The sequence below is a fragment of the Apodemus sylvaticus genome, chromosome 12 (assembly GCF_947179515.1).
Source record: "Apodemus sylvaticus chromosome 12, mApoSyl1.1, whole genome shotgun sequence".
Lineage (NCBI taxonomy): Eukaryota > Metazoa > Chordata > Mammalia > Rodentia > Muridae > Apodemus > Apodemus sylvaticus.
In genome coordinates this window covers 17498142-17512065 of record NC_067483.1, presented here as the reverse complement: position 1 = coordinate 17512065, position 13924 = coordinate 17498142, and the positions used below count along the sequence as shown (strand labels likewise).

The 13924-nt window shown below is 40.6% G+C and overlaps 1 protein-coding gene across 1 annotated transcript in view; it reads right to left on the bottom strand.

The window, feature by feature from the left end:
- Positions 1 to 13924, bottom strand: part of Phlpp1 (PH domain and leucine rich repeat protein phosphatase 1) — a 224839-nt gene that overhangs the window by 43983 nt on the left and 166932 nt on the right. Inside the window, exons 6-10 of the mRNA XM_052200302.1 lie at positions 12507 to 12737; positions 10125 to 10327; positions 8869 to 8929; positions 6792 to 6887; positions 3472 to 3627 (exon numbers count right to left, since the gene is read on the bottom strand). Of these exons, the coding sequence (XP_052056262.1) occupies positions 3472 to 3627; positions 6792 to 6887; positions 8869 to 8929; positions 10125 to 10327; positions 12507 to 12737 (747 nt within the window). The remainder of the gene's footprint in view (positions 1 to 3471; positions 3628 to 6791; positions 6888 to 8868; positions 8930 to 10124; positions 10328 to 12506; positions 12738 to 13924) is intronic.

The following is a 13924-nucleotide window of genomic DNA, read 5'->3' as shown; positions in this document are numbered from 1 at the left end:
ACCTTGAGCTTTCAATGTTTGACAGACCTAGAGGAGTGTTATATAGAGGAACACTCCTCTAGACCTTACAGACTAGAATTACGATGCTGGCCTTGTTACACATGCTGATTCCAGCTCCCTTTCTCTAACATCTAAGTCAGTAGAATGGAGATAAAAGCCAGGAATCTGCGAGTTCTCTAGAGGCTTCTGAAGACATGCTTTTAGAAACACTTTTACCACATCTCTCAAAACATCACAACTTCAAAGATAGCTCACAGCCTTTCAAAATGCCAGAAATATCTGCCTTTGCCAAAAGGCACCAGTTGTCACGGTCAATTGATCACTCTCCTCTGATTTTCTGTTCTCTTTTAGCTCCTTTGATATTTAGACATATTCTTTCTGAGTCACTCAAGTTGATGGTTTATGGTGTGACTAACATTCTAGGGATAGTTAATGAGCCCAAGAAAAATACCATGCGCCTCACTGGCACATGGATGTCCCCACCCCATCTCCCACCTCCGAGCATCCCTCTGCTGCTCTAACCAGATATAAAAATAGACCTGGGTCCCACCAGTACTGGGACCTGTGTGACTTTCATATAAAGGCATCCCTTGCAACTTTCCTTTGAAAGCATCTGTTCCAGCTTTGTTAGTTGAACTAATTCCATCCGCAGAAGCAATCTGGCCATCAAATGTGCATGAGGACGCTAGGTGGACAGGGAGTCAGTCACTGCCAAGATTCCAAGAAAGAGCAGAAGGACTGAAGTACCTCTGGCTGTGACTCATCCACTTTGGCAACCTACGGGGAATTACCTAGCCTTCCTCCAACCATCTGCTGGTGACAGCTATGTATCTGAAACTCCTTTGGTGTTTCCATCATGAGAACTCTCAGCAAAAAAGATGTTCAGCAAGATGAGGATTAGAATATTTATCAGTTTACCCAACAGAACCAAATTCTGCCTTCTCTCAAAATGCAAAAATCACAATTTCTTAACCATATATGGTCCATCAAATTTCACATCCATCTACAACTTTGAGTTCTGAGCTTATATTTATCTTAACTGTCATAAGTGTAAATATATTAATATTCTTAGAGTGACACTTCAAGTATAGAGTATGAACTAAGCAATAAAACTCAAAGGTGAATAGAAAACTTAAATTCATCTCCTGGTGATCAAGTAGTAAGAATGCTAATAAGATGTACCCCTAGCTCCAGGGGAGGCGTGAAGACTTTCCTGGGAGTCACCTAATTGAAAGTAGATGCCCTTCTCTGGTTACCAAAAATCTTCCTGACAACAGGGAACGCAGATCAATACGTGCTATTTCTCGGTTATAAAACCTAACCTGGAGCAGGAAGCAGTTTATTATCACAAAAATTATTTTGTGAGAACTATTGTTAAGATTTGGTGTTGGCGAGGATGTGGAGAAAGAGAAACACTCTTCCACTGCTGGTGGGATTGCAAGCTGGTATAACCACTCTGGAAATCACTCTGGCAGTTCCTCAGAAAACTTGGCATGACACTTCTGGAGGACCCTGATATACCACTCCTGGGCATATAACCAGAGGATTCCCCAGCATGCAATAAGGACACATGCTCCACTATGTTCATAGCAGCCTTATTTATAATAGCCAGAAGCTGGAAAGAACCCAGATATCCCTTAATGGAGGAGTGGATACAGAAAATGTGGTATATATACACAATGGAATACTACTCAGCAATTAAAAACAATGAATTCATGAAATTCTTAGGCAAATGGTGGAACTGGAAAATATCATCCTAAGTAAGGTAACTCATTCACAAAAGAACACACACGAAATGCAGTCACTCATAAGTGGATATTAGCCCAGAAGCTCTGAATACCCAAGACACAACTCACATATCAAATGATTCCCAAGAAGAAGGAAGGAGAGGGCCCTGGTCCTGGAAAGGCTTGATGCAGCAGTGTAGGGGATTACCAGGACAGAGAAGTGGGAGGGGAATGGGCAGAGGGAAGAGGTCTTATGGGACTTATGGGGAGGGGGGGACAGGGAAAGGGAAAATCATTTGGAATGTAAACAAAGAATATAGAAAATAATAATAATAATAATAATAAACCAAGAAGCATGTCTAAAAAAGATTTTTGAATTACAGAGCAAGCTGAAAGTAATTCAGCTGGTTTCAGTAATACCTGTAGCTATCTGTTAAACACAAAAAGTAAATTCATTTCATCATACTGCAATAAAGTATTCTTCCTCATATCAATATGCCAGGCTGTCCCCATTTTCTGTCTTTTCTATCCTCTTAAATCTAACTTCTATTATGTTCACTGTACGGTTTTCTTTTCAAGCTATGCATTAGAGTTGAAGCAACTTGGAGCTAAGAGCTACAGTCAAACATTTTCACTGTCCTACAACATCAAGCACAGTGGCTGAACCATCAAGAATCACAAGTGAACCCATGAGCTCCAAGGCTGCCTCCTGAGAAGCCCCAGCCCTCGGTGCGTTCTCTCACAGCCAGTGCTTCAGGTCACAGTGCTTGCAGGCAGGCCTCTACTGCCGACACGACGCAGACCTACCTTTCTCCCTCCTCACAGCAACTGCCGAGATGTACAACCCAGCTATTCTGTGTGTTTTCTCCTAACCTCCAATTATTTAAATGTTTACCGAATTAAAAAAAAAAAGTAGAATTTCATGTAACATTTAAATTAATCCCTCACTAAGCTTCGAATGCTTAAGATACAAGTTATTTAGGAAAACTGTTAAAAAATTAATTTACTAAAATATGACTGGAAACTGGGGAGTAGCTCAGTGGTAAAATATTTGTCTATAACCCAGAAATTGAACCCATACATCTGGCCCTGGGTTCAACTTCTAGCATCTTAAAAAACTAAAGTTAAATTTTCAATTACTGGGAACACCCGCCCATCCACTGTGGGTGTCACCATTCCCTGGGTAGATTCCTGGATTGTGTAAAAGTAGAGGATTGTGTACGAGATGAATATTAACATGAGCACATTAATTCACTCTTCTCGGCACTTGACTATGCATGTAATATGACCAGCTGTTTCAAGTTCCTGCTGAACTTCCCTACAATAAAGGGCCGGTGACTTGGAATTGTGAGGCAAATAAACCCTTTCTTTCTTAAATTTCTTTTGTCAGGGTGCTTTACCATGGCAACGGAAAATAAAATGACAATCAGATAATTAAGCTAAGCCTAAAAAGGCCCACAGGACACCTGTCTCAGGAGCACAGTAAGAGCTCACATCCCATTCCATGATACATATTTAACCACAGTGCAAAATACCTTTCTGTAAAGAACGGTGAAATTAGATAAGATATGGTGCTTTCTCCATTCCATACAAAATGGGAGAAAGGTGCTAGGTAAGCCATGTATTCACGCACCGGGAGAGAGAGAAGTTCCTACCAATGAGCTCGGATCACAGGTGATGAAATCCTTACTGTCAGGCCCTGTGTGTGGGCTGGGGTCAATACTGAAGCAGGGAAATGCTTTACCTGTCGGCCTTCACGAGGAGGTTTGGGGGGAGCTCAGTGATCTGGTTATGCTGCACGTCCAGGACCTCCACGGGTGTTCTCTCCAGCCTTTCAGGAAGCCTGGCCAACTGGTTGTGTCCTGCCAGCAATTTCCGCAGACTACTATTACAAAACAATCTGTATGGAAAGGGACAAAAGAAGAGGGCAACTATTTAAATACAGCTAATTTAGGATAAGGATTAAAAAAGAGATAGACTTAAGTAACTATCATTCCACAAAATACACAATTCAGTGCAAGCTAACAGTTCATTTCAATTTTTTATTAGATGTGTCTATTTTACTTAATATATGTAAGTGTTTTCCCTGCATGTCTGTATGTACACCACATGGGTGCCTGGTGTGTGTGGCTGTCTGAAGAGGGCTTCCGATTTCCCACAACCAGAGTTGTGAACTGCCATGTGAGTGCTAGGAACTGAACGCAGTCTAAGCAGGAGCTGCCAGTGCTGCAACCTGCTGAGCTCCATTCTCCAGCTTTAGCAGGGTTATTTCAATGTAGACTTGGGGCTATTTGTAGTTCGGTACCTTCTATATCTGTTTCATAGAAGGAGACGCTAAAGAGCTTTGTCTAATCTTGAGTAAGAAGAGGAGCTTTACAAGGCTGTGTACTTGTCTAGACCCACAAGGCTACTGCACTGTCCAAACACTTCCAAGCAATCTTTTCAGAGAAGAAGAACAGTAAAGAACAGCTTCAGAGCATGAAGCTTTTCTACAGCTGAGAAAATGTTACATTTTACTTCACTCATACTTTATAATTTAGTCTTCCTTTTTTCTCTCCCCAGTGCCTGTAAGATTAAGAGATACATAGTTTTATCCTACAGAGAACAGAAATGCTAACTAGATTCAGGCCAATTCTTCTGGACATTATGTACACATTAAAATATTACTTCTCTATTAATATGTTTTCATTAATAAATAACTAGTTTTGTTAAACTCATCATATACCTTCTTTAGCGATACAAAGTTTAAATACCAAATCAATTCTATGTTTTTCCAAATCAATTCTAATGAATCACTTTTGGGTGAATCCTATACCACCAGCTGGCTCACCCCAAATCTGCAGCTAAGCACTGAGAGGGAAGGCATGTGCTTTGAGTAAGCATTAGTTTAGATCCCCAAAAGCCTATGCTGGTGCAGAACCAAAGACTGGCTTTGGGGAAATGCTAAAAACCATAGTCTTAGTGAAAATACTATCCTTTTGTACTCACACGAAAGCACATTTAGTCACAGACGTGCTGGTGTTAGACTAAGGAATAACGAGTGAAACAACACAGAAGAATAGCAAAACCGACAATGGTAACAATTTTCTTCCCTATATGTGGGCGGATCTGTTTTTGGTGTTCCTCTTCTAAAAGCACTAGGCATAGGCTGTACCTGTCTGCCTCAGGGAGGACTGCTGCATGGGGGTTAAATGCCCAAGTAACTAATTCTCTGGGGCAGAAAACATTTTTAAATGGATCATACATATGTGTACTATGATGGCTGAAGAAATTGTGTCGGTAACTGAAATATAACTTGGATACATCTTATTATAACACATCAAGAGCTACACACGCCATTGTAAACTCTCTAGGTGCCACATTAAAAAGTAACACGAGACAATTCTTATTGTATGACTATGTCTAAAATGCTCTTATACTATTATTACTAATATTTCACATTCAGGATCTCTCTACCTATAGTTCTCCATTAGAACTAGGTACATCTCAGGTGGTGTGTGTGTATGTGTGTATGTGTGTGTGTGTGTATACACAGATGACAGAAGTCAGCACTGGCTGTCTTCCTCAATCATTATTTTTGAGGCAGGGTCTCCCACTGAACCAACAGCCCACCAACTGGCTAAAACTGGTTGGCCACTGAACTATAGGGACTTGCCTCTGTTTGCTTCCCAGTGCTAGGGTTAGATACAGGCAAGCACACCTGGCGTTTTTCTGTGGGTACTGAGAATACAAACTCAGGTCCTTATTCTTGTATGATAGGCACTTTAGTGATGGAACCTTCTTTCCAGAACCTTCTCAGACTTTTAAGAGTCAACTAAAAGAAGACTGAGGTAAAGATCAAATAAAGGTTAAACTGAATGTTATTTCTATCATATTTACATTTTTGATTGTACATTGATAGAAACAACTTTTCTCTGTCCTATGATGGCCTAAAAAATGTTGAAATAACTAACTTTAAATTTTGGAAGTAACAGGTCATCAATTAAGTTTAATCCTACTTAAAATTAAAAATGGTTCAAAGAGCCACACTTCAAATGTCAGGCCTCACTTGTAGGCATGGGTATATTGAGGGGACACTACACTCACCACAGAAAGTCCTTCAGATGGCCTAGGAAAGGCTTCCCCTTTTGTCTACTAACTGGCTAGTCACAATTATTCTACTGCGAGAATTGGATATGTTTCTATGGATGCTACCAATCATCACATAACTACATTACAAATCTTGGTAGTAAAGAAGGAAAAATCACGATGGCCTGGGGAGACGGCCCAGTGGGTAGAGCTCTCACAGTGACCTGACAAGGGGCACTCAGGTCCCCACCACAGGTAAATGACCAAACAGGGGCACTCCTGCAGGAAGTCCAGTGCTCCCACAGGTAAGATAAAAGTCTCCAGAAGTGCAAGGGCCAGCTAGCCTGACAAACCATCAGTATGCACGAAAGAGCCGACTTCTCCAAGGTGGACAGAGGACGGAACCCCTGCCCCGGGCAATGTGCCGGCCTCCACATGAACACTGCGCACAGTCACACCCTCAACACTATAAACATACAAACTGTGAAGAAAGGGAAATGTTAATGGAGAGAGAGAAAGTGAAACTTGTAGATTTCCTGCTCCAATTTTTAATTCAAAGAGAAAAAGACAATGTAGTTTTCAGTTTTAAGGTTTAGTGATCTAACAATAAATATCTATCTGCCTTGTGTCCCACCACCAACAAAATTATATCCTTGGGAAAACAAAAATTGTCTAGGGTACGGTAGACATGCTGTCAACAGACAGAAGTAGAGAGTCTGAAAGAATTAAGATCCCAAAGGTAAGCCATTTATATTATTTGCTAAGTCTCTAAGCATTTATTCTGGTTTATTTATAAATTTCCAATCAACACCACTGCCTGGTACAGATCTGCACCGTCAACCTGCAAAGTCTCCAACCTATGATGATGCATGAATAAAAACAACAAATACATTTAAAATACAGAGTCTCTTGGGGTTCAAAACAACATACTAATAAGATAAACACTAAATCAGCATATTACTACCAATCATCTATAATTTAATCTGAAATGCTTACCGGGCAGGAAGTTCACATATTTGATTATGGCCAATATCCAAAACTTCTAACTTCCGGCTTTCACACACCCACTCAGGCACACTTTCTAGGCAGTTTCTAAAGATAAGAACATAAAAATTAATATTTAGAAAATTAAATCTGGCCTTAAATACATAGTTTAAGTTTTTCTTTAATTTCTATGTGTCTGTGCGTATGTACGCATTCATGCAGGTGCCCACTGAGGCCAGAAGAGGGCAGAGGATGCCCAGGAGCTCTAGGCAGTAGTGAGCCGCTGGCATGGTGCTGGGAGTGAACTACAGTTCTCTGCAAGAATAGTACACACCCTTAACTACCCGGCCGGCTCTCCAGTCCCTCAAATGTACTTCTAAGCTCAAAACAAGTAGAGAAAAATAAAAGTTTAAGAGAGATGCCAAACTGCAATGAGCCAGGTCTATGCAGTAACTGTGTTTTAAAACCAAGATGCATATTATACTAGAGAACAAAATGAAAGCTAACACAGACACACAGCCTGCATCATCTCTAACATCTAAAAGACTTCTGCCTCTCAGATGTCTTTAGAGACCACTGCAGACTCATAAAGAGGACTCCCCCTGGGAAAAATACACAGTGATCCCATTAACAAAAACGATCAACTAGCAAAGCTTTATTTTCAAATGTACACTTTTATCACTGGCATTAAAATAATCCCCAAATCTACATGTCTGTGAAAATGCAGCTCTGGGGAAGGAGAGTGACACAGTGTACAGCCAGGTACATCATAAAATTAATTTTCTGATGTGGTTACTTTGGCAGTGTTGTGCTCTAAAAATTGTTTTATTTAATAATAGTTGACTTCTAAAAACAGATTAACAAGAAAGGGAAGTGGGAAAAGTCCTTTACTGAAGCAATAGTAGCACATGAAAATTAAAACTATAAATGGTAAAACCGTATAGAACTCTGTGCTGAAGAACTATAAAGTCCTTCCTAAAAACTTTTGTTGATACCCTAAGAAGTAGTGCACATAAGTACTGCACATGAGGAAGATCCACAGGTGAGATTTACAAATGAAGATGAACAATATTCAGGGATTTCAATGGGTACCATTCTCCAATTACATTCTGTAAGTTAAATGGAAATAGTTTCACTCTATATAATCAGCTCTCTGAAATAAGTCTGCACAAGGTATTTATATGTACCTATGTAAACAATCCAGCTTTCATTTAAAAGATGAAAAATAGTTATATCCAGGGTTGGTAAGGGGGGGGGCGGTGACAAAACAACAACAACAGCGACAGCAACGACAACGACAAACCCAAACAACAACAACATCGAAACCCAAAGAACTTAAGGAATGTCCAAATTTAAGTTAAACAAAACTGTAGGAATTGTTTTAGGAACTTCATTTGACAATTCAAAGAACCTTATATCTAAGTTGTTACAATTGGAATAATTCTTACAATAGCTAAAAACTGAAAAGGTGCTTATCACTCAAATAGCGATCCCAAAGGAACACTGCAGTTCACACCTCAAATGCCTTAAGAGTTGGCATCTTCAGAGTCCCAGAGCCACGTGTGTTCTGAAATTTTGGGTATTTCCTTAAATTGAGTTTCAATTTTAGTGTATTAAAATTAGTGAAGTTTCACTTGTACAAATGTACATAACTCTGTAGTTACAGTCATGCCTTTGTCATTAGGGAAGGAAGTCTGTTTTTTTTTTTAGGCACTGTAATAGATGAGAACCACTGCAAAGGTAAAGCTACCTGGGAGTCAGAGGGTCTCCCACCTAACAAGCCAAGAGCCCGGCAACTTCTGGACGTCTCGGCAGGTTGATGTGGGCAAAGTGACAAAGAATCTCAGAGAGAAGCACAAGGTGCAGCTGACATACTTAAGGGTCACTGGGCCTTCATGCCACACTCAAGTCTCTCATCTTCCAGGCTCAACCCGAGGTACAGATGATTCTAGAGCTGAGGGCTCTTCCTCCATGGTAGCGGCTTGCTAAACTTGGACAAGGCACCGAATATCCTTCCAAGTCTATTAAAAATCTTACGCACAGGTTTGGATAGAAGACCCAACATTTCTATAGGATGCTGTCTTCTTACCTTGAGACATCCATGTAAGAGAGATAATTGGGAACTGGGTAGACATCAAGTTGAACGAGTTCTAGAAGGGAAGAACACAAATACATTACTACTATCCACGTGACTCTTTGCATGTAGAACAGAACTGTTCTTTTGCTCTCCTCTAGCTTAGGAAGTACAGCGCATTTTCTTCTGCAACTTTACACCTGCAGAGAGCAAAGACATCTTCAATGCAATTGGAAGATGTTCACTCTCTGTTCCTATTTGTTTATGTGGCTTCTTGGTGTTATGTGTGCTAAACGGTACCTAGAAGGTCACTCAAACGATCCTTGTTTTTGGGTCCTTCCCAACTGAAGCAGCATACTGGAGAGTCATAGATGAGTTCTGCTAATCAAATCACAAAGTCTTCTGAACATTAGGAATGTGACACCACTGTTACCTAGAGCTCTGTTCCTTGGGCACGGTAGTTTCTGAAAGTCCTGCTCTCTTAATTCACAAGTTCACCCTTTACCTAGCCGCTCACTCTGGTCCCAGCTAACTGTGAGAAGCTTACAGAACTTTTAGTACCAGCTCTCTTCCCCTCCCACTTAGAGCCTGGATGCAGGCTGCCTTCGCTGATAGAAAGCTCGTCTTAGAAGCCTGCACAGTGCTGTTGTGCATGCTTTTGCACTCTCCCTTCAGTGTATCTTGCCTGGTGCCCTCTCTCATGCTGTCTGAAAGCTTCAGTAGCACATGCCCTCTCTTCCTAAGGATCTCTCCTACATCCTTATCAATTATTATACTGCGTTCAGAGTCTTATCATCGGGCTCCACAGCATAGTTCCACGATTAAAAATGACCTCCAAATAGGCAGTCTTATTAAATAGCAAAGAATCTTGCTACTATGATATTCCCGTGGGTGCTTAGTTCAGGTTTATATCCAGGTAATCCCGTTGTCAATAAAACATGAAGCTGCAGGTTTGATGGAGCCTACAGTGGGTTTTGCTCCCATCCTCCATCCAGTATTTAATCAAGCAGCCCGTGGAACACTTTACTTTGCCCCTTACTTTAAGCAGAAAAAAACAAATGACCAGTGGGGACAATGTATCATGATGTAAAAAACAAGCAAGAACAACAAAATCTTCCCTTCTGATTTGAGTAAATACTAAGCCAACATTCTTCTTTTATGCCTTTTGTCTGGAAAGGATTTGGCACTTATTTTAGAAACGAGGAAAGAAGAGTGTGAATAAGGCAGGGACGAGGGAGCCGGTAACAGAGCTGGTGTAGTATGCTACTTACCATTAGAAGACGCATAGAGTGCTTTTAGGAAATAGCCACAAACGTTCAGTGTCACCAGCTGATTCCTCTCACAGTGAAGAACTTCTATGTTGTTGAAGATCATAGCATCTAGATCACCAAGTTTATTGTCTCGCAGGTCAAGATGAGTGACATGTTGCACAAAGTCCACTTCGTCTGTTACAAGCTTTCTGAGTATGTTCAGTCTTAAGGAGGAAGGATACAAACATAAGCTACTGACTACAATACTAATGCAGATAGTGTGCAGTGATGAGAAAGGACTCAAGTCCCAGTGCACCAGTCCCTAGGCATCGGGCCTTGTTTAACTGGCCACATTCATTAGCTATTTTTAGCTACAATTCTAAGAGGCCTTTATAATATATTCTGAAATACAATTTAAGCCATAAAGTCTGAGAGGAAAAAGTATATTGACTTTACCTAATTTACTTCAAGAGAAGAAAAATTATCCACTTAATGCACTTCCTTCCAAAAAACAAGGTTAAGAAAGTATAGATACCATACTGGAAAGAGCATCGGAAACAACCTGAACAAGGAAAACCACCTGAGACACACTGCAACTACACTGGCTCCCGAAAGGAGGAGATGGGATCATGGAAAAGTACACTGGAAATCACAAAGAACAAAGTCAAGGACAACGACTTCAAGACGCACACTGAAAAGGAGCACCAAGATGGAATGTAGGTGCAGGGACTCTCGACTCTCAGGATCAGGGATGGTTGGCAAAGCTATCTACATACACAGAACACTTCCCAAAGAGCAAAGAGAGAAGACACTCAACACTGGTATCCAGGAGTCTGTGGGAAATCATAATATGAAGGACATCAATGGGAACAACAATTCAGAAAAAATGGAAACATAGAAACAATCTTTTGCCCTGACTAGTTGGTTAAGGTGTAGTTGTAGTTGAGGTGCCAGAGACAAGTAGCAATGGATCTTCTTGTGTGGAAGAGCAGCCTGAAGAATCATCTTCCAGCTCCAGGTAGAGAACCTTGGGCAACAGTTGCCTAACTAGCATCTGTGATAGGAGAACAGCATCCTTCTTATTCCGCCATTTAAGCCAATTTATTCTACTGAGTACATTAAGGAAGCCAAGAGAGAAGAAAGGAAACAAAACAAACAACAACAAAACAAGAGATGCTCTGCATTAAATGAGAAAGATATGAAATATAGTAAATATAAATTTAGTTTCTACTTTGAGAAAATAGATGACAATGTCACCTGTTGGTACCAAGGTAGGCTATACCTTCTTTGGAAAAAAAGAACATCTCTCTCTCCAGTTGAGAAAGCACTGAGCTTGTGCACTGGGATAGGAGCACTGGAATTATGGATGGAGTTTGAGACTAGACATGCTCTGCTTTGCATCTGAACTGTTAAGAGACATAAAACAGAGCTACTGACTAGAACACAATGGTAAGTGACAGTTCTAAGCAAGGATTTGTCAACAGCAAGTGCAGCACATGATGTCTTCAAATGTCCCTAAAGGGATGTTTTTGGTTCCTTCTTTTCTTGTTCTGGGTTCTAAGACTCAAAATTTGACCTTAACCTAGAGCTTTGCCTATTTCCAAATTTTCACTAGACAATCAGAACATGCACAATGACTAAATCACAAGCCTCATCATTGAGAGAACAAGACAGAAAGAATTTAAAGAATGTTTCATGTTCTCCACCACATTACACTTGGCAAAACCATAGTAGCATTGTCGTCTTCTTCAGGCAGCTGTAAGTCACCTGTAAGTCACACTATGGGCGGTAACATGACAAGAAGTGTGGTTTTCATGGAGAATGTTGAACAAAGCCTAGGAGGGAAGGGAAGGTGACACTCTCTTGTGTGGAAGAGCAGCCTGAAGAATCGTCTTCCAGCTCCAGGTAGAGAACCTTGGGCAGCAGTTGCCTAACTAGCATCTGTGATAGGAGAACAACATCCTTCTTATTCCGCCATTTAAGTCAATTTATTCTACTGAGTACATTAAGGAAGCCAAGAGAGAAGAAAGGAAACAAAACAAACAACAACAAAACAAGAGATGCTCTGCATTATCACATGCCTCAGGCAAGGTCATTAAGAAAGATGAAGAACAGTGTCCACTGTGTGCTTGATGACTTCCAGTTAATATAAACAGTTCTCTACACCAGTGCTTGTACAGATTCATGAAAATTCAAACTGGGTTCAAGTTCACAAAACCAAGGTGAGGCAGAGTCAGTCAGCAGTGGGAGTTTTTTTTCAAAGCAAGATTCAGAGAAGAACAAACCTCATAATCAGTCATTTCTTTCCTCTGGTGCTAGCACTACCCAGACTATTTGGCTAACTCACCCCACAATACAGCCAGTCACTCACTCAGGATCTACTTCTGAAAAGGGGTTGGTTACCTTAGGTCCACATGTTTAATATGAGGCATTCTTCTTAAGGCCTGTAGTCGGAGGATCTCCATACAGTTCCCAGACATACACAGTTTATCCACAGCCGTCAGCTTCTCCAATACCTCTGGAATGTCAGTGAATTCATTAAAGGAAAGACCCAGATAGCTGAGTTGGTGCATGTTCTCCAATTCAGCAGGAAGGGACTGGAGAAAATTTCCATCCAGCAAAAACGTCTGCAAGCTAACAAAGAAGACATTACAATTATACAGAAAAGTATACAGTTCTGAACTTTACTATCAATATACAAGTTCCTGAAGATCATATCACTGTAATTCTGCAAAATGCATAAAGACAAGGCAGAAGGTAACAATGGACAGAGGGCGGGGGAGATCAGAAATAAGGACCTTAAGTTTCTATTAAAATGGGAATTGTTACCAATCTCCTCAACTTGCAAAGGCATACATGGGGAAATACTCTAACTGCAATACAAACCAGCCCCAATATGCATCCTTTCCTTTTTTTTTTTTTAAAAGAAGAGGACTTATATATATATTTTATTTTATTTTTTTATATTTTTATTTTCTATATTCTTTGTTTACATTCCAAATGATTTCCCCTTTCCCGGATCCCTTCATCCCCATATGTCCCATAAATCTTCTTCTCTCCATCCATTCTCCAATCCCCTCCCTCCTTTTTTTCCTCTGTCCTTATATTCCCCTCCAATGCTAGATCAATCCTTTCCAGGATCAGGACCCTCTCCATACTTCTTCATGGGAGTCATTTGTTATGCTATTTGAGCCTTGGGTATTCAGGGCTTCTGGGCTAATTAATATCCACTTATCAGAGATTGCATTCCATGTGTATTCTTTTGTGACTGGGTTACCTCACATAGGATGATATTTTCCAGATCAAACCATTTGCCTAAAAATTTTGTGAATTCATTGTTTCTAATTGCTGAGTAGTATTCCATTGTGTAAATATACCACATTTTCTGTATCCATTCCTCCTTTGAGGGACATCTGGGTTCTTTCCAGCTTCTGGCTATTATAAATAAGGCTGCTATGAACATAGTGGAGCATGTGTCTTTATTGCATGCCGGGGAATCCTTTGGGTATATGCCCAGGAGAGGTATAGCGGGGGTCCTCTGGAAGTGTCATGTCCAGTTTTCTGAGGAACAGCCAGACTGATTTCCAAAGTGGTTGTACCATCTTACAGCCCCACCAGCAGTGGAGGAGTGTTCCTCTTTCTCCACATCCTTGCTAACACCTGCTGTCTCCTGAGTTTTTGACCTTAGCCATTCTGACTGGTGTAAGGTGAAATCTCGGGGTGGTTTTGATTTGCATTTCCCTAATGACTAATGATGTTGAGCACTTCTTAAGGTGCCTCTCGGCCATCCGAATTTCTTCAGGTGAAAATTCTTTGTTTAG